General features: G+C 52.4%; 1 protein-coding gene across 1 annotated transcript; it reads left to right on the top strand.

The window, feature by feature from the left end:
* Nucleotides 1–6,417: 6,417 nt before the first annotated feature.
* Nucleotides 6,418–8,958, top strand: ZIC3 (Zic family member 3). The gene is made up of 3 exons (XM_054839454.1): nt 6,418–7,465; nt 8,130–8,293; nt 8,776–8,958. Exons 1-3 carry the CDS (start codon nt 6,418–6,420, stop codon nt 8,956–8,958), a joined length of 1,395 nt encoding a protein of 464 aa, XP_054695429.1.
* Nucleotides 8,959–26,204: the final 17,246 nt, after the last annotated feature.

The following is a 26,204-nucleotide window of genomic DNA, read 5'->3' as shown; positions in this document are numbered from 1 at the left end:
AATTTTTTTAAAGACTTTAAATCGTTCAACACGTTGTTCCAACACGTCCTCGAGGCTGGCAAAATCGTGTCCCCGTCTTTAGGGGGTGCCGGGCGGCGGGAGACACCTTGGGTGCCCGCTGCCGTTGTGCCCGCCGCTGCCGGAGCAGCTGCTGGGTGCACGGCCCTACCCCCCGGGCTGGGACGGAGCGACCCGGCTTCTCTCGGCCGAAGCCCACCTGCGGGACCCCGAGGGCCCTCTGCTCCATCGGGCCACCCCGCAGTCCGCTGCCGGGGCGGCACTAGACGGCTCCGCTCCGGGGAGTCCGCGGTCGGTCGCACCTCCCAGCCCGGGGCCGCGGGGAGCCGTGTCTCCCGCTGCCAACCCTCCGCTCACTGTGCCCAGTGCTGGGGAAGGAGAGCTGGAAGCGGGAGGAAACCCCGCGTTCACCCCTGGGACTCCTGGCGGCGGGGAGAGCGCCCGAACACCGGCATACCCCGGGGCTCGCAGTGTCGCGGACGCGGGTGTCCCCGCAGCCGGCCCGGGAAGAGCTGCTGCAGGCTGGGGGGAGCGGGGAGGGGGTGTGTGTCCCAGGACGGGCTTGGGGCAGCCCCCCTCAGAGCCTGGCAGCTCCCCCCGCTTGGCCCCCGGCAGCTAGAGACTGCTGTCTCCGGCCCCTGGGGGTAACGGTTCAAACGGGGAGATTTGAGTCCGGGGAACGGGTTTGTTACCGGGGTTTACACCTGCTGCGAGGCCCCGGGGCTGCTCAGCGGGGAGAGCGGCGGGGCACCGGCCCCGGGGACGGGATGGATCGGGGTTGATTTGGAAACGGGGCCTCACATCCCCCGGCTGTTCCGTCCTCCGTGGTGCGCCCGGGGCTGCGGGGCAGGCTGCGGGGCAGGCTGCGGGGCTCCCCGCCGTGTCCCGGCAGAGGAGCGGGGCAGCTCCGGGAGGGTGCCCGGAGCCGTCCGGGGCCTCGGCAGCCGTCGGGGCCGGGCCGGGTCGCTCCGCAGCGCCGCCTCGTGCCCGGCTCTGCTCCAGGCCCCGCTGGCAGCCGCCTCCGGGCGGGCACGGACTTCCGCAGCCCCCCTCTCAGCCCTGCTCGTCGGGGCCGACAAGTTTCTGGGCTGAAGAACCGGGGCGGGGGTTCCTCCAGGGATCCGTGCACAATCCCTCCTGCCCTTCCCCTCCCGTTATCCCCACCGACTGCTCAGAGCATCGCCGCGCTCACTACATGTCAAACCCCAGCCTCAGCACGGCCGGGGGCACCCGGCGGGGCCTCTCCGGCGCATCTCGGATCACTGTCGGGTGGGGAGGCTCTGCCCAGCCCCTCCTGGCCCCCGGGGAAAGGCCCGGGGCAGGAGGGGGCCGGATACCCCGGGTGCGGGCTCGGAAACAGCCAGGGCTCAGGGGCAGCGGCTCCGGCACGCCGGGGAAAGGGCGGCTCTGCCCCGGCAGCTGATGCCGGGCCGGCGGCTCCAGAGGCCGGGATGCCTCCCCAGAGCCCGGGGCTTGCGGTTGCCCCTCAGGGCTCAGTCACGCAGAAAGGCTGACTAAAGTCTGTGTCCCCCGCAAGAGCGGGACAATAGAGCCACCCTCCGGGTCACAGGTCACCTCCTCACTGATTGAGATATTCGCCACTTCCCCCCAACCCCCTCCGCTCCTCGGAGGCACGGGGGGATTTCAAGGGGGCGGCCGGAGGGCGAGGATGCTCTCGGCTGGGCCGGGGTACCGAATGCCCGGCTTCCTCATCCTCCTGCTCCCGGGTCTGCACCGTGCCCCGTACCAATGGCTTTGCAGGTGGCTTTTTCCCCTTCCGGAGGGTGGCCTTCCCCCGGGGTCACTCCGGTGCGTGGCCATTTAGGTGCGTGGGCATCCCAGGGCGCAGGGGTCGGCCCCAGCACCTCGCAGGGCTGTGACCCCCGCCCCTGGGTTTGCCTCGGCCGCCTTTGGGGCGACCGGACCCATTCATTCTGCAGCACTTTTAACTCGTCCTCGTGGTTTTCCCACTCCCTTCCGAGCACCACGCGTGTTTTCCACGCAGCTGAACAGTGATTTTCTTTTCTTTTTTTTTTTTTTGGGGGGGGGGTAGACGGGGGGAACTTCTTCCCGTCACCACCAAACAAATGACAAACCCCAGCCCGTGGGCGAGGATGCCGGTGCCGACCCGGCTCCCCGGGCTCCAGGATGGAGCCCGCTGGCACCTACTTTTCCTCGCCACTGAGGTCTATCTGCTTGCCTCCGCCTGGCCTTTGATACTCTTCGCCCCCTCCCCTTGCCGAAGTTCAGACCTGTTTACTCCAGCCCGTATCTCTGAAGTTCAAATGTACATGTGATTCCCCCCTCCGCTGAGTGACAGCTACAATGGAAATGTCTCGTTCGCTCCTGGTTTGCATTTAATTACACTGGAGATGCAATATGTTTATGGCAGGAGAAAAACTACTTGTCTTTACGCTTGTTAGGGATATTCATTTATCCGCGATACAGCGCGGTTTAAAAGCTATTTCGGGCGTATGAAATATTCCCCTCGCCGGCTGGCGCGCAGGTCGGCGCGGGTGATTTTTTGTTGCTGTTTCCCCGGGTTTGTTTTGCTTTTTCCTCGCACCTTCGGTGGAAGGGACGAGGAAAACCCGTGGAGCCGGCCACCCCCGCTCCCGGGGCCGTTGCCGAAACTTCACCTGCCCCGCTGCGAAATCCGCCGTAACGAGTGGGCACCCACTGGGGACCGTTTTTTCCTCCTGCGCTGCAGGGCCCAGACTTTGAGGTCTTCCCCGTGGCAAGGCTCCCCGCACCGTGTCGGGGTGCTGGGACGGAGCAGCGTTAAGCCCCGGGGGTCCCCAGGCCAGGGGCGGGGGGGGGGGGGCAGCACCGGGGAGACCCCGGCGGGGAGGTCTGGGTCCTCCGCCGTGCGGGGCATGCACGGGAGCCGGGCACCGGCGGGGCTCCGGGAGCGGAGGGACCCGCACCGCTTTCCAGGGGTTTTACATTTTTGTGGCTGTTAATTTCCCAAATCATCCCGAAGGGAGGAAAGAAAAAAAAAAGTGGTGGAGGAGAATTACACGAATATCTGTTCTTGACGTAAAGTAGGGTGTCTTTCTCCGCCTTCCCCTCGCGTTGGGAGCACGACGGGAGCAGGGGAGCCTGCGAGACTACTTTTCCGGTTACTGTTGTTTGCACATTTGCAATTGAGATAGATTTAAAAAGGAGGGAGACGCGATGTTCCCCCGCCTCTGGAAAATAAATTGAGATCGGCCAAAAATACCGCTGAATAAAAATAGAATTTACTGAAGTGGTAACATACGTACAAAATATATTATACTTTTTTTTTTAATTACTAAAGCACGGGGAAAAAATATCATAGGCCATACCGACAATGCCCTTAAAAAAATAAACGTGTTTTATGCCATTTTTGGTTCCCGAACCGGCAAATTCCCGCCAGGACGCGATCGGGTGTAAATAGTGCCTGTACACCCGTGCGGATATTGCTGGGCGCACATACGCAGGCAAAGTTGGCTGAGTAGAAATGGGAAACGTATAAAAAAAGATTTATAGGTTAATTGATGTAGCCCGATCCGCATGTACACTGCGGCATGGCAGGGCTGCGGGCGCCGCTTTGCAAAGCCACCAAACCCTCCCCGAAACGGCGAGTCCTCTTCCAAAGCTACGATCGCTTCTTTTTACACTCCCACCCGCCCCTCACCCTCCCGGGATGCTTTTGCCGAAGCTTCGCGGTGCCGCCGCTGCCGGCGCGCAGGGATTTTTCAAGGCGAAAAAACAAATTATTTTTTATTTTTTTATTTTTTTAAAGCATCTTCCGCCGTGGAACCATGCTTGCTCCATCTCCCCGGGCCGGAGGGTTTCTCAGCACCACTATCCGCTCCCCCCCACGCCGCCCGGCCGGGGCAGCCCCAGCCCCGCGTGGCGTGGGCACCTGGGCGGGTAGCGCGGCGCCCTCTCTCTCTCCCGCCCGCCGCCTCCTCGCCGCCGCCGCCACCGGCCCGGCCCCGGCACATCCCATTAGGGACAGACAATGCCACACGTGAGGCCTCCTGCACAAGCAGGGGTCAGTCGCCCTCGGTCGCCCCAGGTCGGCGACTTCAGAGGCGCTGCCCTCCCCGGCGCTCAGCTGACGGGCTAATTGAATTATATCCCCTTTTTTTTTCTTTTTTTTTTTTTTTTTTTGGGGGGGGTGTTGGTGTTGTTGCTGCCCAGAAAACCCAACACGTGCGGGAGGTAATTAATTACCCCGCCGCGGCCTTCCGGAGACAGGCAGGTAGAGCCGCCGCGAAGAGGGGAGCGCGGCCCCGGGGGCCGCAAGTCGGTGCCCGGGTGTCCCCAGCCCTGCCCCGGCTCCCCCGCGCCCGAGCTCCCGGCCGCGCCGCGGAAAGGGCTACAATCCTGCCGGGACCCCCCCATCCCGCGCAACAGCCGCGGGGCCGCGCAGCGAAGGCAGCCCCAGTCCCCCCCCCCCCCGGCGGGTCCCCCCGGGTAGGTTCCCCCCCGCTCCCGTCTCTTGTTCTGCTGCGATCGTGCACTAACGGCAGCGAGGGACTCACCTTCCAACTTTGGGACTGTTCTTGGCGGCCGTGGCCTGGGAAATTTGTGTGTTTGACGGGCACCGGTGTTACCTCTCGGGAAGATTTTATATCGGTGCCTCTTTTTTTTTTTTTTCATTTTCTTTTCTTTTTTTTTTTTTTTTTCCCTCCCTGCAAACCCTAAAATAAAGAATGCGAAGCCTTTCCCGGGGCTGATTGGGGGGAACGATGTGAAAGGGCCGCGGTTATAAAGCGCTGCTTGAAGCGGGCTCTCAATGCGTCTCTGAACTTGATCAGATTTTACGTTTCCTGCAGAGAGCCGGCGGCGAGGCTGAGACCTGCCCAATAGCCAGACTTGGGGGCTCAGCAAATCTCAGGATATTACAATTACAGCCATCTTTCTTTCTGCCTTTTATTTCCACTCTTGCTCCCCATAGTTCTTTGCAAATGCTTTCCAGAACAGAAAATGAGTGGATTTATAGCGCTGTCTGCAACTGATAATTATTCCAACGTTGCCTTTGCAAAATAAAATTAAAAAGGAAAAGAAAAAAAAGGGAAAGAAAGAGAAAGACGGGGCGGGGGGGGGACGACGGGGAGGGAGATAAACGAGTGTAGGAAAAATACGGCGCAGGAGCCGCCGTGCCGGGCGCTGCTCAGCCGTGCTCCGCGGGCCGGCGGGGAGGGAGGGGACGGAGCCCCGCTGCCCGTGGAGCGGGGTGCGACCCCCCGCCGCCCGGCGCTGCCCCCGCCGCCCTCCCGCCGGGGAGCGAGGGGGGGAAGAGGCGGCTGAACTCGGACCGGCAAAGTTAGCCCCGGCCCGGGTAAGCTGCGCCCCGCTCCTCCCGTGGGGCTGGGGGGCAGGAGAGGCTCTCCCCGCTCGGCTCGGGGAGGTTCTGACCTCGCGTCTAGTCCGTAAAGACAAAAATAAAAATAAATTATAAATTTAAAAAGAAAGAAAGAAAGAAAAAGAAACAGAAAACCAGCCCCAAAGCCGCCGGCTCGGGTTTTAACGGGTTTTTATTTTCGAAGCAGCGCGGCGGCTTTGCGGCAGCTTTACACCTCCCCCTCTCCGCGCCCCCAGGCCGAGCGTCCCGCGCGGCGTGGGGGGGCACGGCACGGCGGGACGCGCGGGGGGAGGGGGCGGTGGCAGCGGGGGCACCGCGCAAGGCCACGCGGCGGGACACAGGGACACGCACCGTGCATACACGGCGGTGCCCGCCTGCCCCTCGGCACGGCGCGCTGGGCCCGGGGCCGCCCCGCCAGCACACAGGCCGCGGGGTTCCCGCCGCTCCCCCCGTCCCTGTCCCTGTCCCGTGTCATGTATGTGTGTGTGTGTGTGTGTGTGTCCCCACGTTTTACCTGCGAAGCTCCCGCGCCCAATCAGCGTCCCCGGCGGCGTGGGGCGCGTGCCAATCAAGCGGTGCGCCGCCAATGGGACGGCGGGCGGCGGGTCAGGTGACGCGGCGGCCGGCGGCTCCCCATTGGCGCGGCGCGGCCTGGCCCCGGAGTTGGTTTATGTGCGAGGCGCGGGCGGGCGCCCCGTCAGTGCCCCGACGGCGGCGAGCGGGAGCGCGGCCGAGCTGCGCCTCGCCCTGCTGCGCCGCCCTGCCCGGCCCGGCCCGGCGCGGGGGGCGGGCGCCTCTGGGGGCGGGTGGCTTTTTGAGGCTGGTCGTTGGGTTGGTGGTTTTTTTATTATTGTTGTTGTTTTGTTTTTGTGTCGGACGGGGGGTGCTCGCCTCGCTGCCCGCCCGCGGCCGGGGGTCGCGCCTGCCCGCAGCGGGGGAGGGGTGTGTGGGTGGGTGTGTGGGGGTGCGTTTTGGGGTGGTTTTGTACTTTTTTGGGGGCGGGCGGGAGGAGGGCGGGGGGGGGGGCAGGCTGCCGCCGCGCCGACGGCCCCGCGCCCATGACGATGCTGCTGGACGGAGGGCCGCAGTTCCCGGCGCTGGGGGTGGGCGGCTTCGCGGCGCCCCGCCACCACGAGATGCCGGGCCGCGACGCCGCCGCCGCCGCCGGCATGGGGCTGGGCCCCTTCGGGGACTCTTCGCACGCCGCTGCCGCCTTCAAGCTGAACGCTGCCCCGCACGACCTCGCCGCCGGGCAGAGCTCAGCGTTCACGCCGCAGGCGCCGGGCTACGCCAGCGCCCTGGGCCACCACCACCATCACCACCACCACGCCGGGCAGGTGCCCTCCTACGGCGGGGCCGCCGCCTTCAACTCCACCCGCGACTTTCTGTTCCGCAACCGCGGCTCCGGCATCGCCGACGCCGCCTCCGGCACGGCGCAACACGGGCTTTTCGGCGGCTCCCCCGGCGGTTTGCACGGCCCCGGCGGCATCCCGGACACCCCGGGCTACCTGCTCTTCCCGGGGCTCCACGAGCAGAGCCCGAGCCACACGTCCCCCAACGGGCATGTGGACAACGGGCAGATGCACCTGGGGCTGCGCGGGGACCTCTTCGGGCGACCGGATCCCTACCGGGCCGTCTCCAGCCCCCGCACGGACCCTTACGCCGGCGCCCAATTCCACAACTACAACCACATGAACATGAATATGGGCATGAACGTGGCGGCCCATCACCACCACCATCACCACCACGGCCCCGGGGCTTTCTTTCGGTACATGCGCCAGCCCATCAAGCAAGAATTGTCCTGCAAATGGCTCGACGAGAGCCAGCTCAGCCGGCCCAAGAAGAGCTGCGACAGGACTTTCAGCACCATGCACGAACTGGTGACCCATGTCACCATGGAGCACGTCGGGGGTCCGGAGCAGAACAATCACATCTGCTACTGGGACGAGTGTCCGCGGGAAGGCAAGTCCTTCAAGGCGAAATACAAACTGGTGAACCACATTCGGGTGCACACGGGGGAGAAGCCCTTCCCCTGCCCCTTCCCGGGATGCGGCAAGATCTTTGCCCGCTCCGAGAACCTCAAGATTCACAAGCGGACGCACACAGGTAAGGCCCGGGGGCACACGCCTCCCGCGGGGCTGCGCGGAGTTCCGCGGGGCTGCGCGGACAGGCCGGCGGCTGCCGTAGCGGGCGGGTGCGCGGCGCCGCCGCCGCCGCTTTCGGCCCCCTGCGCGCCTCTGCGGAGGGAACCATAGAAATGCTAATGAAATCTCATTTTCGGTGACTTCCGCTCCTTTTAATTTTATTTTTAGGCCTGATTGGCGTCTCTCCTAATTAAATCAGCGATACTTTGACAAAAGTATTTTTATTTGCAGCGCCGCTTTCCCTTCAGCCCTCCGCCCGGGTGGAGGGAAGAGGGGGGGGAAAGGCAGGAAGCAAACGTATTTTGGCTTGTATCCTTGAGTACGTCTTGTAAAACTGTCCGAGCCGCTGAATTTATCTCGGGTTTTCTTCCTCCCTGGGCTCGCCCGGCTGCCGTCCCCGCCAGAGTACAGCACAGGTCTGGTGGGAGGTGAATTAAAAGTAACAAAGGCTGACCTGAATTTATCCGACACCTAACAAACCCTGCTGTCCATCTTCCCCTCCTTCATTTTTTGGGATGCTTGTGCATCCCCAAGATGGGGTGAGAGGGGCAGAGGTTGTCCTGGGTGGAGGGCAGGTGGGGATGGAGAGGGGAACCGCCCTCCTTCACCCTCTCTGAATTTCACAGGTGAGAAGCCCTTCAAGTGCGAGTTTGAGGGCTGCGACAGGCGCTTCGCCAACAGCAGCGACAGGAAGAAACACATGCACGTCCACACCTCGGACAAGCCCTACATCTGCAAGGTGTGCGACAAATCCTACACCCACCCCAGCTCACTTAGGAAACACATGAAGGTAATCACTACTGCGCCCCAGCCCTTTCCTCCCTGAGCAGGGATGCTCAGTCGCTGGCGTGCTCAGGGCTCGTTTCCCCGGGGCAGGGCAGAGCTGAGCGGTGCCTGCTGCAGCGCTCCACACTCCGGGAATGGCCCAGTGATCCCCGGTGCTAGGCCGTGGCTGGAGTACAGCTGGGGGAAATGGCGTAGTTTCTTTTTGTGCTCCCACTGGTGCTAGCGCTGCCCGGTTTCCAGAGTATTGCTCAGTGCTGGAGGGCTGTGCAAATACAACCCAGCCGGTGGCTGCAGCCCCCGTGCCAGGACGCTGCAGCAAAGTGGCCGGGAGCTGAGGCAGGCATTTGCCGCCGGTGCTCAGGGTGCCCAGGCAGAGCCTGAGCCGCTGGACCCCAGTGTCCCTCCTGCATGGGGGGGCATCCCAACCTGGCTCAGCGGGGTGGTGGGGACCCCGAGCTTGTTCCCATCTCTGCCTCTTGGTTTTAGGTGCACGAATCCCAGGGGTCGGACTCTTCCCCTGCAGCCAGTTCGGGGTACGAGTCCTCCACCCCCCCTGCAGTGGGCTCCGCCGGCAGTAAGGACTCCACTAAAACGCCGCCGGCTGCCCTTCAGAGTAACCCTGGCCACAACCCTGGACTGCCCCCCAATTTTAATGAGTGGTATGTGTGAAGGCAGCTGCTGCCCGACCAGAGACTGGACCAAATGCATTGGGAACAAGGGAAAAAAAGGACAGACCAAGCCAACTGCAGCTCGCTCCCACAGAAATGGAGTTTCTACACCGACAACCGCATAGGGCTACACCTAGTTAACTGCCAGGATCCGGGGGGGGTGGTGGTGTCTTTTATTATTATATTATAATTATTACTATTTTTTGCAAGCCCAGACGCTGGACTAGCCATGTCCTTTTCTCAGGATTGGATTTCTTTTTTTTTTTCCTTGTCATTTTTTTTGCAGTCGCAGTTGTTTCTTTGATATTTTTTTCCCTTCCTGCTCCAGTCCCTCTTCCTCCGATTCACCACTTTTTTTTTTTTAATTTTTAATTTGTTTTGTTTTTCCTTCTTTCGGTGGGATGTTGACATGAGGATGAAAATTCTCCTTCGCCTTAGTGGTGATTGTTTAAACTTACAGTCTTAAACCGTGCCAAAGTCCTGTTATGTCTTGAACTTTCCTCTCTAGCTCTCCTGCTGCTTCTTTCTCTGCTCTCCTCTTTCTCCTTCTCTCTCTCCAAGCATTACACTTGTGAATGTATTCTCGTCTGATGGGGTCGGTCAGTATTTTTCAGGATGAGGATGTGGTGTTTATTCTACCCAGATTGTGACGTTTAGTATAACAGTTGCCTTTTTGTAATAACTTTTTTTGTAAATACATATCCATGATGCCATATTTATCGTTCGTAATTTAATTATTGATACAAAGTGCCGGGAACTGAACAATATTTATGGGGAAGAAAAAATTGTTTTCTAACAAAAAAAATACAAACAAAAAAAATCCAACTCTGTACAGCTTTTGGTTATAACTGCTTTAGCATTAAAAGTTTATTGTTTTGGAAAGAGCCGTTTTTGACCTCCTCCGGGGGACGGGGGCAGCCGCGGGCGCCATCGCGGGCCCGGTTCTGCGCTGCCGCCGGGGCCGGGCTGTTGTTTTCGGGCTGGCGATGCCGGGTAAAGCCGCCTCCTCGCCGCTGCTTTTTCTGCTGTCCCTTTGTCCCCGCCCTCCGCCGCCTAACAGCTTCGCTTCCCCGCCGCCTTCCCGAGCGGACGGAGCCCGGCGCGCGGCGCCGTCGAGGGAGAGGAGCACCGGGGGCAGCGGGGCCGCCTCGACGGGGAGGCCCCGACGGTGAGTACCGGGCCGGGCAAGCAACCTTGCCGGTATCTTGCATGCGTCGCGGGGACCGGCCCCGCCGGCACCGGGCTGCTTCCCGGAGGGGACCCCGGGGCGATTTCGCGGCCCGCGGGACTTTCTCCGTTATCGTCTGTTGTTTTTTGGTTATGTGTTTTGTCTGTTTGCTTTTTTCTTTATTTCTGACTAGGATGCAGAAAAGCTTCCCTATCCTCAGGAGAGAAAAGGGGTCGAGCAGAGAAATCTCACCCGGGAAACTTCTCCGGTGCCGCCCAGAAGCCCCAAGCAGCCAGAGCGAGGGTGGAAACCGCCCCCCACCCCCACCCCCCCGGGGCAAATCTCCGTGTTCTCGGCGGCCGGGAGACACCCGAGGCCCCGGCGGGCCGGCCGGAGCTCCGGCGGGGATGCAGACGGCCTCCTGCCCCGGCGGGGCGCGGCTGGTGCTCCCCTCCAGCGCGGCTAGCCCGGGCGTACGGCTCCGCAGCCACATCATCCCCCGGACCACAGGGACCTTACCGCGGGCTAACCCCACCTCCGGGGGCAGGCAGGGACCCGCACCACGGGCTCAGCACCGCCGCTGACCAGGAGAGACCCCAGACAGGCCCGTCTTGAACTTGACTCGGGGCGTTGCGGGAGGATGGGGCAGTCCGTCCTATCCGGCCTGCTGCAGAGTGTGCTCGGGCTAGCAACCCGCGAAACCTTGTATGTTTTAAAAATTAACTTTAAACAAATCTACCCTCTTCTCCCTCCAGGAAAAACAAAACAAAACAAAAGGTTTATCAGACAGGAAAAGACGGGCAGAAGGTTAATCGCAGCCTCTGGGGCTGCCCATCAGAAAAATAAAATCCCCCAAGCCCAGTGCAGGCAGGTTTCCCGCTCCTCACTGCCCAGCCTGGCCCCTTAAAATAGTTCCCTTCGAGGTACCCCGGCCAGACATGCATCTCCTCTTCTTTTATGCTGTGAAGTCTTTCTCTCGCTGTGCGCAGAGCCGAGCCCGGGGGCTGGACGCGGAGCGCTGCCGGCCTGGGCCCTTCCCGGGGGGTGAGCGGGGCCGCCCTGCACCGCGGCGGGCGAGGAGGAGCGGAGCCGCCGGGGGCCGTCGGGTTTTCCTCGGACACCCACCTGGGTCGCGTCTGCGTCGCTCTGGACTGCGCCAGGCTTGGAAACGTGCCGGTAGGCTCGGTTTCGTTACTGCTTTGCTCGGAACCGGGGAGGCGCGGGGTGCGCAGGACTCCGCGGGTGCGCAGGGCTGGGCGGCGGAGCGCCCCGGGACGGGTGCTGCGAGGGAGTCTGCTGCTGTCGGTCCCCGAAACGCCGTCCCAGAGCGGGGGGCTCTGCTGTGGCTGGGGTTGTCCGACGCCCTGTCCCAGGTGCGGCCGGGAGGATGCAGCATCTTGGGGCTCCGGAGGAGCGGCCCCGCCGGGGCTCCGGCTCGCAGCGGCTCCGGCTGGTTCCCGGGGGCCTCGGGTCGTGCTGGCATACCTGCCCTCCTGCCTCCCCCCTATTTGCTTCCTTGGGCCCCAGCCACCTTCATAGCAAGGACTTAAAAGCAGCATCCCGGATCATTTGGCTTCCCCCTGGTAGCCAGCCAGTCCCCCACCTTGGGGCCTCCCCATCCAGCCAGGGCTTGTACTCAGTATAGGGGAGGGGGGAGCAAACTGTTGTCTGGACCCCACTGAGGCCAGAGGGCCCCCTCGACCACTCTGCAGCCTCCCTCCCCAAAATGGGGTTGGATGGGGCAGGGGCAGCTGCGGGGGGTGTGTATGGTTTGGGATGGAGGGTGGATTTGGGACCGGTGCAAAAAGGGCTGGGGACCTGTTTGGCTGTGAAATGCTTGCAAAGCACAGGGTTAAGCACCAGCACCCTGAGGTGGGGCAGGAACGCTGTGTCCCCAGAGCACAGCGCGCTTGTGCTGGTGGGTGCTGCTGTCCGTGCAGTGCCTCTGTCCCCCACCACTGCTGCTGGCCCCGAGACCTCGGGAGTGAAGGCTGGGGAAGAGCTGTATCAGCTTGCAACTGAGTCCTCAGCTCTCATGGACAAATAAGAAGGGTTTTTCTGTAAAAAGAAGCAAAAAGGCTCTGTTCCTTGCCCTTGCTTGTTGCAGGGAGATGCAGAGAGTCCTAGAGCAGGAAAGACCCTGCCTTTTTCCCAGATTTCTTAGGCTGTTTTTGTGAGTTGGGTGAGACAGCTCATGATTTTCAATGCCAGGGCCTGGCAGCGGGGACCTGCAGGCATTCCCTGTGCTCACAGCTCGGGAGAAAGCATTACTGAGCCGACTGGGGCAGGACAGCACGGGCAGAGCAGGTGCCGTGTTAGCTCAGCTTTTAGTGTGTCATTAATAATGGATCTTGTGTTGTACCCCAGAAGAGTCCCAGGACTGTTCACAAAAAGGGACCGTATTCTGCTGTCCTCTCCCGGACTGGCAGCCCCCTTGAAGTTGCTGTGCTTGCTTGTGTGAGTGGGATTAGATGGATTTGTCCCCAGATAAACAGAACTCGGGATGGTTTTCTAAAAGGGTTAATGTTGATTCATTGTGCTGTAAAGAATCTAAGCAGAGGCAGGCAATGAGCTGGAGCCATTCCTTCTCTACCACGCTTTATGAGCCATGAATATTTTGACTCCTTTGGTGTCATTGTTTTTGCATATCTGTCTCTGTGTCTGGTGTAATCCTATGAAAATTATTTTTTTTTTCAAGCTTTGTGCGTGCCATTAGCAGCTAGTGGTTGCACACAGTGTGAAGGCAGAGTCCTGAAGGCATTTGATCAGGTTGTGTTCAAGTGTCTCGGCGCTACGGCACCAGGAATTAAGTTCCTATAGTAACTCTGGCAGCTGTAAAGCTCCGAAGCAGTGGATAGGGTATAGTATTGTGTGCTTGCGCTTTTTTTTTTACAATATAACGTTCCCAGATTAAAAGCACCACACACTAAGCCTAACTTTCATGACTGTTTGATAAACCATCCCTGTTATTTATGCTGTTAGCATGATCAAACTGTATGGAAAATATCTCTGCAGAGGTGCACTTTTGTTTTGGAGAGGTAAAACTCTACAGGAGGCCTTAAATTCTTTGCAGAAATCTAATTGTATTATGAAGTGTGCAGAAGGAAATAATTTGTATCATACTGACTAATCTGCACATCCCCTGAACTAAGACATTTGGTTAACCTCGCTATGCCGTTTGTATGGGTTAGAAATATAATCTACGTCTTGCAAGTGCCTACTCACCTGGACATAACTGCAGGCAGTAAAAATGCTCGTGTAAGAGCTTACGCTGGTGAGTGCGAATGGCAAAGCAAGGACCTGCCCCGCAGACTTGATAGGAGATGGTTTAGGATGGCTTTACAGACATCTATTCTGTGCTAGCGGTGGAAAAACCCTCTGCAGAAATCGGGGAGGCAGTTGTCTAAGGAGGTGCAGATATATTTTAATATTAAGATGCTAATTTTTATTCTCAGTAAAGAAGATCGTGTGCTGCTTAGGTTTTCTTTTAGCTAATGCGTCAGTAGTGTTTCTCCATTTCATCTGTTCGTGTGAAAAGAAACTTTAAGAAAAAAGGCTGGGGGACAAAAAAAAAAAGAGTTTAGCTGAATGATTTTGTTTTGGCAACTTGTTCAATAGTGGCAGCTTTGAAATTGCCAAAGCTCGACTTTGAAATGGTTGAATGGACGATATGTGAAGTTTCTTTTGAGGGAGACCCAGCCCGTGTGTTGGGGATTTGTTCCTGTGCACGCTGGGCAAGGTACCCTGACCTGCGACAGCCGGGAAAGTCGGAGAGGGGAAAAGTCACCGGCGGCTGGAAAGATGCTGGGGAAGCTGGAGAGGCTTAATGGCTGAGGAGCATAAAGGATACGTGCAGAATAGGGCTAGTCCCACGGTTTTGCCCTTTTGCAGAGTGTCGTATAATCCTGGTTTGGGCCTGTGGTAGTCCTGCAGATGCAAAACGGCTCTTAGGTGGGGTTTTTTTGGGTGCTTGGCATGGTGGAGCAAGGGGCTGGGCAGAGATCCCGAAGCTTTTGAGGAAGCTGTGCCCTATCTGGCTTCCAGCATCTCCGTCTCTGGTGTTTGGGCAGAAACTGGTCTGTGGGCAGGAAAAAAGTGCAACGTCGACAAGGTTGGGGGGGGGGGGCAAAAAGTGTTTTGCTCTGCAGCCTGTGCCGAGGGCTGTGCCCGGGCAGGTGCGGGGTTGTCACCGCTCCCCGTGCTTCAGAGGGAGCAGAAACCAGCATTGTGCTTTATTCACAGGCCGCGACGTGGCCTTTAGCTGGCAGGGTCACAGCAGGGTAGAAAACGTCAGGATTTTGGTTTCTGCTAGCCATGGGCTTGCTGCATTTGTATGCCGCAGAGAATAACCACTTTGGAAAATACAGCTATGGCCAGAAAGGCTCAAGAGGCAGTGAATCAGCATATAGCGTTTGCTTTAAATAAAATTGCCTATTTATTTATCTCTTTAAATTTCTCCCAGTTTCACTAAGACATCATTCCAGTGCAAAATCTTGTGTTTAGTTTTGCTGGGGTTTTTTTTAAAGTATTTTTGCCACTTTCTGTAGTTTCATAGCATAATTCTTTTCCTGTTTTGGGCAAGAAGATGATATTGTTCTTTTTGTTCGCTTTTTTACCTTATTTTCATTTGTTTTTTTAACCTCTGTTAGATGAATGCAGTCGAATTTAGGGTTTCCACCAGTTCACTGTGTTCTTACTGAAAATAAACATTTCTTTTGTTTGCATTTAGCATCCTATTAAATCCATAGACTTGAGCTTCTCAGTGATTATTGATAACCTCAAGAAGAAAGTAAACCTTGTGTTGAGATCGGTGAGAGAAACTCAGTCTTAACTATAGGAAAAGTCCAAATTTGGACTCAAATACTACCTTTAATTAAGAGAAAAATCTCTGTGCAGCAGATAATGTGACTAAAGTTCCCCCGATGCACACGGAGTTTGCAAGGACTGGACTCTGGTTGCTCACTGGTGCAAGGGTTCGTGGTGCTGAGGAAGACAGATGTTCCCCAGAATACTAATTTTCCCCATAATATTTATTTTTACTAGAAAGAAGATGCTGCAGGAACTTGCTGAAACTGTCAATCATAAATATTTAAAAATCACATTCCAGGCACCCCTGAAATGGACTTGCTTAATTTGACAAGATTTAGAAAGAAAAAGAGTGGATTTTTATATTTTTTTTTTATTTTATCCCTTTTTTTCTTTTTTTTTTTTTTTTTTCTTCAGTGCTGTGAGCCTTACTGGCTAGATTTTCTTTTGCCTTTTTTTTTTTTTTTTTTTTGGTGATAGCTGTAAGGCTAAAGGAGCATATACATCTGCTTAAAGTGGAGCTCAAGTTTTCATGTAATTGCCTGATTCTGGAGCCTGAATTATATTTTTTAAAATGAGACTATTGGTAATACTGTAAGAATTGGCAACACTGTAGCAGTAAAATATATATTTAATTTTTAATCTTGGCCTGCAGAAGTATTTCAAAATAATGCAGTAAGTGGAGTGATTTACTTTAATGAGTTTGCATCAATCACTTTGTTTTTAAAACGAGATACCAATGTAACATTGCAATCTGCTACTTTTTTTCTGTTTCCTTTTTGTTCTTGATGTGGATGGAGAAGGCAGGCAAAGGACCAAAGGAGTTGAAACTGCACCTTGAAGATACTCCCTGTACCTTCGGGAGGATGCTGGGCTGAGATTAAAAAAAAAATGCTCTCTTGGTGCTCACTTTACGTTGCTGAGGACTTGATTTCAGAGGAGTTCCCTGACCCTTTAAAAAAAAATCTCAGGTTGGAGACGTTTAGGAGGAAAAAAACCCATAAAATAAAATAAAATAAAAAAGACCTGCATAGCCATTAGTTCCTTTTTGAAATTACAAGCTGACACGGGGCATTTTAAGAATTAAATGATTTGATAAAGAACTTATTGGGCCCTGCAGTGGGTCCGTAGCTGTACGGCTGAGCTCCGCAAGCCTTGCCTTGCAGCCGAGGGTTCTCTGTACGTTAAATACACCAGAATGGACCATGTAAGCTCTATCACGATGTCTGTAATCAGAGGGCAGAGCAGAATACAGTGTGCTCACATCTAGGTTTGCTATGTGTTCTAGTCCCAATTTCAGGCTGTGGCCACTTGATCAGCTTTTTAGACATTTATAACACAAATGCGAGCAACTGCTGTATTAAAGCAAAATTCCTTGTTGTGATTTAATTTTTGTCTAAGTTAGTGAAAAAAGTATTCTAACGAGAACAATAGTTTACATCGGCGTCATAGTTTTATCAAAGTTATATTTCTTGATTTCTTTGTTTTACCGTAGGTTAAGAAATAGTTTCCTTCCAGACTGAAAATAAATTGCAGTGAAAGAATTAAGCCATCATAAATGCCCCCTACAAAGTTTAAAATCACATATGCATCAGTGAGACATTAATGTCCTGAAAATACGTTTTCTTCTTTTCAAGAATTTTCTGTTCTTAATCTTGGACAGTCTTTTACATAAAAACTAGTTGTCAGTCTGCAGTGCGAGTAAATCGTGCCCAGCAGAGAAGCTGACGCAAGGAAGGGGCATCGGAGAAATACTGCATTTCATAAACACAATCACTAGAGCATTAGGAGAGCAAACATGCGGTTTTATGAACATAGCTATAAATATTTAAACATGCAAAATGAAAATGTTACTAAATGTCTGTTTTTCATTATCTTTCGATGAACATTTTCATTCTTGGAAGCATTGCTAGCTGTCTGCAGAAAATGATCACCACCCCCTCACCAGAATGAATGATGTGTAATGCGAAAACGTGTTAAAATGCACAGTTGTTTGTAATATCTTCTACCAAAGTGGAAGACATTCTACCAAATTTGGTATTCTACTGAATCACAAAGTATTTTTGCCCAACAAACAGGGAACCATCCCGCTTCTGTCAGCAACTTGCTTGCTAGATGTTATGAAAAATCTAAGGACGGTTTGGAAAATATAAGATGTCACTCAGCGTGCTTGGAGTCGTGTCCTGCCATCCTTTCTCCAGCAAAATTCCTACAGAAGTCAGCGAAAGATGCGGCTGCTGATTTTATCAATATTAATGTATTATTTTGAAGTGTCAACAAGTGTTGAAGTGTTCTGTGTGCCTCCGTAGAAGGGTTGGGACGCTGCAGGAGGAAGTTTGGGGTGGGAAGCCTGGGGTCTGCCCCTCGGCCGGGCTCTGGCAGTGGGTGTGAGGCTGCGCCTTTAAATAGGACCGTAGCGGTCAGCCGCGGATACGGGTTGTGCAATTTAGCTTGCGTGAGTGGAGGCCTGTGAGAAAGCAGAGGCCACGCTGTGCATCACTGTTCATAATAAGGCAGGTGTCTGATTCCTCGGATCCAGTGTAGTCAGCCGTCTCTCTTGGCTTCGGTTCTCCCCCATCAGTGCATCCCCACAACGCCCTGACTGTGCTGTGTAAGTCATGAAAGAAGATGCCAAATCATTTGTGTTTTTAATGCACCAGGAAACCCATTTTATATTAGTCACATATTTAATCTTGACTGTCGTGAGTTTCTGCTGCGCTTGGTAGAGGCACGGCATACCCTGCGCTGGCACATAGGCACACACGCGCACGCTGTTTACTATTCCTCCTGCAGTTGCTCCCACCAATAAATCTGCACTTGCTGTGGCCAGGATGGAAATCTTTAAGACAAAGGACTTGAATGGGCAGTTTTTTATTGCTGTGATAGAGTAGAAGGCCCCAAGCTGGGGGCTAGTGCATGCGTGAATGCTGTCCCCCTTGGCTTGGTACTGTCTCCTGCTAACGCTATACCAGTACCGGAGACTGTAAAAGGGAGAGAGCCTCAAGGCTGGTATTTCCCCGTTTTGATTCTTGTGCCTGTGGCTGCAGCAAATCCCAAAGAATTGATGGCTGAGAAGTAAACTTGGAGAAGAGCGCGGAAGGGCAGGCTGTTGGGTAAAGCAGGGGATGCCTGGGAGGGCAGCACAAAAACGTGGGAATGAGGAAAAGAGGAACAAAAGAGATGTGGGTTGGCGAAGGAGGAATAGGGGAGTGAAAGGCGGCCAGGCTGGTGCAGCAGCGAGGAGCTGCTCCTTGTCCCTGTGTGTGAATACACCCAGCTGAGCCTTTTGCATTTGCAGGCTGTTCAGGCAGAGCCCCCACAAAAGTGTGTGAGTCTCTGGAGACGTGCACAGGATTTGCCCTGTGGGAAGCAGCGTGTGGTGCTTGGGGTGAGGTACCCTCCACGCTACAAAAGTTTTGGCTCCCGCAATAAAGCCGTGTGCGGCTATCAGCCAGGTGCAATGCATGAGCATCGTCGGTGCCGTTCCCGTGCTGGGGCTGGGGGACGTGGCCGGTGATGGAGCCCGTTGGCAATCCAGACCCGAGCTGCGAGGGGGAAGGAGCGGGCTAGCTTCCTGCAGACAGCTTTGTGCCCACCGGGCTCAGGACCAAGAGGGAATCTCGGGGAGCTGTTGCTGCCCTCCTGCTCCCCCACAGCTCCCCTCCATTCTTGGAGGCCACAGCCTGGGTCCTGCTGCGGCAGAGGGACTGGGGCTGGTTTCTCAGCAGCAGGCGTGATGGCGCTGCTCTCTATCCGCTTACGTCAATGCAGACCTTTCCACGGACTCCAGTCTGGGTTGGATCAAGCCTTGCATGATTGTGGCCCTTGTGCATTTCAAAACTGTGTTAATCTATATCTGGATCCCAATGGGGGCACTCAGGATGAGCCGAGCTCAAACAATCCTTGGCAGGAGGGACAGACTGGAGTTGGCAAGGATTTTTGTCCCATTATTGGTTACTCAGAGGAAGGAATGTATGCACCATTTTAATATATGACAACTTGAGGTCTGTCATCTTCAGCATATTAGAAAAGCCTCATTTTTAACAAATCCCAGAGCATTTACTAGGCATCGTGCTGCAGCTGGATTGAGGCTGCGCACTGGTTGTGGGCAGAGGCATGGGGCCTCTCTCCACCTCGTTAGGCACCGAGTGACTTCTCCTGCTGTCGGGTCGGCCCTGTGGGCGCCAGTGGGAGACCCCCGGGCTGCTCACCTCTCGCTCCTGTCTGCCTCTGTCGGCAGGGGAGACGGAAATCTCGGGGCAGAAAAAAACTGTAGCAGCGCAGCCCATAGAGCAAACCACGCCGAAAGCTTTTCCTGACTAGTTAAATTTGCCTGCATGTTCTCAGCAAGTTTAGCCAGGGGGTTATTTACCAAGCTCAGAGGAGACTTGCTTCTCTGTAGTAAAATCTTCAAAATATGTCCCAAAGACCCTGAGAGAGATTTTACACTGTCAGTTTGCTTTTTCCTCCAGTGAAAAATCCAGATGGGTGCTTCTGTTGAAAATTGGCTTGTATAAAGTCACCCTTCCTGCTTTCTCGCTCTGGTTTCTCAAGTATGAAAATTCAACCTTGTAAAGATTTTTCAACAGGATTATTTAGGCTTGTTGTATCAGGACCAAGAAATTCTGTCCAGGTAACCTAGAAATGGCTAGGAAGGATGGAGGAAATATGTTTGGGTTGTTTGGGGTTTTTTTTGCTTTGTTTTGGTTTTGTTTTGGAGGGGGCAAGAGTTCTGAAAATAGCTTTCTCTATTTTTACCAAGCATTATTTGTATTTTTATCAATCAGGAAACCACCTGAGTACTTTGTAAATTGTTCCCTTCAACAGCATCCCCATAAAGAGAAAGCTGAAATAATCAGCACAAGGAATAGGTGTCAGCCTTAGACAGACGACTGTGTTTCTAGGTAATCTAATGCCATTTTATTATCTTGCTTTTAATGCAGCTCAGAGAATGGTTTGATGGACAAGGCAGGGATGCTCACGAGCCCGAGTTCAGTTCTTAGGGGTATGTCACAAATTATTTTTCACAGACAACTGTAGTTGGAGCGTCAGCTCCCATTAAGAATATTAGGGCCTCTGAGGTTCAGCGCTAGCACAGCATATTTTGTACCCTTTGGTTTGCTTCTGTGGTGACAAAACCAGAAGGTCTTTGGTTAACTTCTGACCATTGACATATTAAATGAAGATGCGCATTTGAGCAACATCAGTGATTTCAATTGACTCATCAATTGCCATTGCGTAGCAGCCCTCATGTTTCACTTTGGTAACAAGCTGATCTGCCACATCTGATGCCAGCAATTCAGTCCTTCAAACAAATGACGTGTTTGATAAAGAAATCTTTTTAAATTCATTATGCACTTTGGCTTTTGTCTTTCCTTTTAATACAGCATCTGTTGCAGCCGGGATACATTCCTTGATCGTTTCTGAGTCTGCAATTATTTTTATGCCTGCCCAGTGTCCCGGAGATGTGAAACGAAGCTGCCATGCTATGCTTCTGAGCCCTGAAACTCTACACAGACATTCAATTTAATCTTTTGGAACAGACTGCATTAAAGTAGTTTCATCAGTGCACACTTGTGATAAAAAGGCGACATGAAGAAAGACAGTGAACTAAAAGGCCCTGCTTTTTTCTGGGAAGACAATAGGATATCTATCCCTTCATTTGTTTCATGGACTCCTCACACAGCCATTTAAATTCAGCAGAAGGCTCCAAATGTCTAAACTTTATCCTGAGCATTTTTTCAGTGCTGGAAAGGAATACAGTTAAGTGTCCCAGGGGGAGTTTTCTAGAAAATGCTATGTGCAATGTTAATGAGTTGGGATGGGGTCATACATTTTTCCATATAGAGCCAGTACAGAAACAAATACGGGACTCGAGGAGAAATGATCTGCAGGGATTCACTGATCTGTGGCTTGGGGTGATCCTGTACTTCCATAGCCCCCCCAAAGACTGGCAGAAGGATCAGGATCATGGGGGCTTTAACCCAAAGTGCCCCCAGTGTCCCACTCCATGCCGGGGCTCCGTGAATAGCTGGTGCTGGAAGAAATGACAAACTTCTTGGGTGCCACAAGAGATTGCATCAGCATTACTGATCCTCACTCGGCTCATTACTGAAAATGCATCAAGCAGCTATATGGGTCAGACTGCTAAATTTGTAGACACGGAGTGTCAGGAAGCCTTTTTGTCAAGTTGGTACCGTTTAGTATATTTGTCCTCAAGTTCAAAGCAATCCTGGCCTCAGACTTGTGATATTTTCTGCCCTTTCCCCTTTCTGTTGACTCAGACCTCTTCCCTTTGAGGTCAACATCAAAATAAAGATGTATGTTTCCTCAGCCTGACCATGGCTCTGACTCTTTAGATCAGCAATCCTATAGTCCATATGTCTTCCCATCTGTCAACTGGCATTTGAAGCCAGCTTGCTCCTCTATTCTTTCAGACAAGTGTGAGAATCAGGAGTTTCTTTAATGACGGTTTCAGGCCTTAAAGCGTTTGCTAAGATACTACCTATTAAGATCCCTTGATGGCACCTTGAATAGAGATCAAAAGCAACTGAGTTCACTCCACAAATCTAATTCCGTCAGTCAGTTTAGGGCATTGAGAGAGGGGTGGGGAGGGCTCAGGAGGGCACCGCGCTCCCGCAGTTAGGAGACAGGCCTGGGAAGTCCGAGCCCTGGCTTCGGGGAGTGACGTGTAACAGCGAACATGAGCACTGCTAAATCCCTCCAGTGGCGGCTGCGCTCGAACTGCCAGGGCTCCTTGGGTTTGAAAAGTAGAGCTGTACAAAATGGGTTGGTGGCTTTGCTCGCACCGTGCTATAGTGGCGGCCTTTAGGATCTGAGCTGTGCCTAGTTCAAGTGAGCACATTAATACCTGTGTCTCTCTGCTCCTTTGACTGGGAGGTTATTCAGAATCTATTTGCGATGCAAGATTGTAAACAAAAAGTCTTAGAATACAAAATACTCTTATTGTTAATAATTATTACCAGGCAATAATTTGTCTCTTGTGCTTTGGAGAGCTGCTAATAATGGGAATCTGTGTCCTGCTTCACCACTGGGACTGCATGAATGGTGGGGTGGAGAGATGCTGCCTGCACGGCATTATCACAGAAAAACGGCCACTCTTCCTGAGGGCACAAATTGTCTTTCAAACATTCCTATTTTTAATGCCTATCAGGAGATGCTGCAAAGCCCTTGGAATATTTGGGGAAGTGTTTGCTCTGGTGGTGCATTTTCCCAAGTGACATAGAAGACTCAGTGGGAAGTTGTGACCATTAATTCAGGTCCAAAGCCTGAAACTGAAGGCCCACGGAGTTTCTGTGTCCTGAAAGGTGGCTGTGGAAGCTGGAAAATGCAGGGTGCCTGCCGTGGGAAGGGCGATGGAGGGCATTCCCCAGGGAGCCTCGACAGGCAGGGCTAACAAACATTACTTTTTATGGGACCCAAATGTCTGAGAAGAGCCGAAAAGCCCCAGGACATGGCTGACTGCCAGGGGATGGTGTCACACTACTGACCATCTCGTAAAACTTGACTCACTGGAGTCAAGGACACCATATGGCCTTAGATTTGCCGTTGAAACCTGCTAAAGTATGAGCATGAACCTGATGTCCAGGTGTAGACTTTCTTTGGCCTCAGTGTCTTTAACTTCAGTGATAATGTCATGTCTGCTCCCTGAGGGCAAAGAGCCGCTCTGGCTGCCTGCTCTGGGCCCTCACTGCTTTTGAATCAGGTGGTTAGTCAAAATTTGAGGCGCACAGATTTTTTGCTTGTAAGGGGAAATAGAAATGACTTCCGTGCGATTCTATGTCTTCACCAAGAAGATGCACCCACTCCTGGACACTTCAGTAAGCAAAACATCGAGAGTCAGTTTTTGTTCTCCCTCCAAGCCTCTTTCAGCCAGCCCTCACCCTAAAAGCAATCTCTGCCTGAGATGATTGTCACTGGGCTTATTTAAATCAGTTTGGCTTTCTGCTCTTTTTCTGTGCCCATGCTCTCGTCCACCCGCCATTTTTCTTTCACAACCTCTGCTTGGTCTTTTCTGTCCCTCTTTTACACAACGATACTCAGCCAAGTTTGTCTTCATCACAGTCATTTTTAGCGTGAATCCATATCTGCCTTTTTAGGGGGTAGCGACAATGGTGACGTATACTTGTGGTTGCAGCAGAAGCCGCTATTGAGTTGGACAAAATAGGATGAATGCTGTATAAAAGCCCTCAGAGAGCTGTGAAATCTCCATCCTCTCTTCCTTGTTCTCCTGGGAACACTTGCACAAAGAGTATTTTTAATGTGAAGCAAAAAGGATTCTGACGAATACTCATTAACATTTTGTTTCTGCAAAGATACATACATGATTATCACAAGGCTGCAAAGGACATGTATTCAGTGATGCTCTTAGATGTATGCTCAGTTTTATGTATATGCTTAAATCTTCCTGATAGTCCCTGCTTGGCTGAATAGGTGCATTAACCAAGACAAAACTAGGTATTTGATGGAGCTTATTTGTACTGCTCAGGTATGATGCAGGGTGCTGTGATATAGGTCTCCAAACTCACTGCATAATAGCGCTCTGTGAACAGTGAATCCTACCATATAGTGGTAGCAATGGATTGGCTGAAATACACACCCACAAATCATTTGTATCATAATTCTGAACAACAAACTGTAAGAGCGGGATTTAAGCAGAGAGGTTGCAAAGGGAAACATCGTCAGAGCCATCAGATATATTCTGTAGCTTGTTTACATCATGTGAGTTTTTAGTGCGAGTCTAGCTGGGAATTGTCAGGCGAAGGTATCGCTTCTCCATTGCCACTTTGGAAGCTTCAGTCCCATGAATGCAGACCTGATATGGACTGCAGCCTTTGTTAGATACTGGGTATATCCCCTAGGGCAGGTGCAGGGAGCCCCATTTCCTGCTGCCTCCTCTGAGCTGGTTAAACCCAGGACAGCCTTGGTCAGGAAGAGTTAACATAGCATGGTGCTGAGTCTCGGCTAGTAATCTTGTCTCCTTGGCAGGAGAAAGTGTGTATGTCTGTGCCTCTTCCTGCAGACATACCACTGATGTTCATCTGTTGCTCTGAATGCCCTGTGGAAGGTGGAGTGCTGGGTTTGCTGTGACATTAGATACTGCCCTAGATTCATGTAGGAGTAAAGATTTCCCATATGTGCAAAAGAGAAATGTGTTTTGGGGGACATATTATGCAGCAGAGGTAACCAGATGTGACAGAAGGGTTTCCAGGCTTTGCTGGAGTTCTCAAATCTTGTCACAGGGGGAACCATACACTCATTTTTCATGAGGTCCCCATTCTTCCAATGGTTGTAATCCACTTCCTGTGCTGCTCTTTCCATGTGAAATCTTGGGTTTCTTTTAGCAGCTGTTTGAGTTGAATAATGAAGTCTAAGAGTTGGAAACAAAAAAAAGGTTCTATGGTCTTCCCTGTTCTGAAGATGACTGTGTTTTGTATGGCCGAGTGTCTTTTTGACTCACTTGAGGCACACTGAAGCTTTGACACAATATCACCAGGGACTGGACTTTCTGTCACCCTGCGATGGATGGTTTCCGAAGAAGTTTGTTAATGTAACACCTCTAAATATTGCTGGGGCCTCAGGGCGTGATCCAGTGTGGACTCAGAAGCTCAGCTGTATCTCCTGGGAAGGCGAAGCTCCAGATTCTAGTCCTTAATTGCAGGATTTTTTGTTTTACATACAAAGAGTTGAGAAGCAGAGGCCTGATTCAAGGACGTCCATGACTACAATGTCTAGGTGCTACAACCAAACAAGCTTATCAGGTTGGTAATTTGGCACTGGTTCTGTACCCCAAGGCAGGAGGGCAACAGAGTCAGGCTCCCACTGCTTGGACATGAATACTAATTCAAGCGGGCCTCTTGTCCCTGGAGGGCAGGGTGAGCAACTTCAGAATATGACAACTACTTAGGAATTGTCACTAAAAATCAGTCACTCAGGAAGAACTCTGACTGCCTGAGACAAACAGGCCAAAAGCATCCTGGTTTAACTTCAGGAGAGCCAGGGGAGTTACACCAATGTTTTTACATCACCGTTCATTTTGGCTGTACTGCAACAACAGGTTACTTAGTATGTGTATGTAATTGAGGGTATTTTTTTCTAGCTGATGGAAAGATAACTGTGTAATTAATGGACTGGGTAATTTGTTCTAACAATAGGCCGTATTGTGACATTGATTGTTAAACAGAATTCTCCCTCAGCAGAAAAAAAATTTGCATTTAAGTCTCTTAGCATAATAGAGCACAGTATTTCTAAGAAAGCTGTGTTTGACCTTTGGTGAAGACTAGAGATGGTAGCACCTGTTACCAGTGAAGCAAGTGAAGATGGTATATCACTTCTATTTATATGACAGATGCCGAGTATTGTAAACATGCTGCTTCCTGCATTAGCACATCTTTGAAGTACACTGAACTAGTCTAAAAAATATGGAAATACAAATGGTTAAAATCATACCCATCATTTGACATAAGTACTATTATTCAGCATGTAAGTAATGTGAATGTTATATGTTGCACAAATATTTAGAGCTTCATTTACCTTCATCTTCTTTTCATTACTTGCAGGAGGTCTTGTTCTCCGATGGTGTCCTGAAAAATACAAACTGGATATCATTCTTATCTCTGCTGCTGATATTTACTGTCAGTAAATAGACTCAGTTAAATGGGAACAAACATTTGTTTCATCCTGCAACTGCAGACTTTATTATATATGAAGAATACAGAGATTAATTCTGCAATTTGGCAACAGCACGTTTCCAGTTTCCCAGAATATAGTACTCACATGCAACTGTATAATAATGTAAAATATAATAATATTTCCCCTGGGCTGAATTTTTTTTTTTTTCCCCTTCTTGGGTAAGATATAAGGATTAATTATTGATGTACTCACTCCAGCCTTTCAACCTGGCTGGGACTGCCATTTTTTTCCCATGTTGTAGCATCTAAAATATTTCTTCTCGTCAGTGGAGGTGAGATTGTTTTGTACTGCAGTGAATTGGTCCATTTAATATTCTTTACTTTGCCTCCTTAGAAGTTTGTTGAGTTTTTAAAAATATTTTCTGACCACATGGCTAAAGCCTCTTTTCCAGAAATGGATTTCTTTTTATCACAAAATGCTATTATACCACATCTCAAGAGTTAAAGTTTTAATGTAGGCAGATTCTATTTTCAGATAGCATCGTGTGGAGACTATGTTTTCAAAAGCATTAACTCAAACCACACGGATGCACAACTGATTTAAAATATGAGAATTCACAC

The sequence above is a fragment of the Grus americana genome, chromosome 12 (assembly GCF_028858705.1).
Source record: "Grus americana isolate bGruAme1 chromosome 12, bGruAme1.mat, whole genome shotgun sequence".
NCBI lineage: Eukaryota > Metazoa > Chordata > Aves > Gruiformes > Gruidae > Grus > Grus americana.
This window is presented reverse-complemented; position numbering and strand designations above follow the sequence as displayed.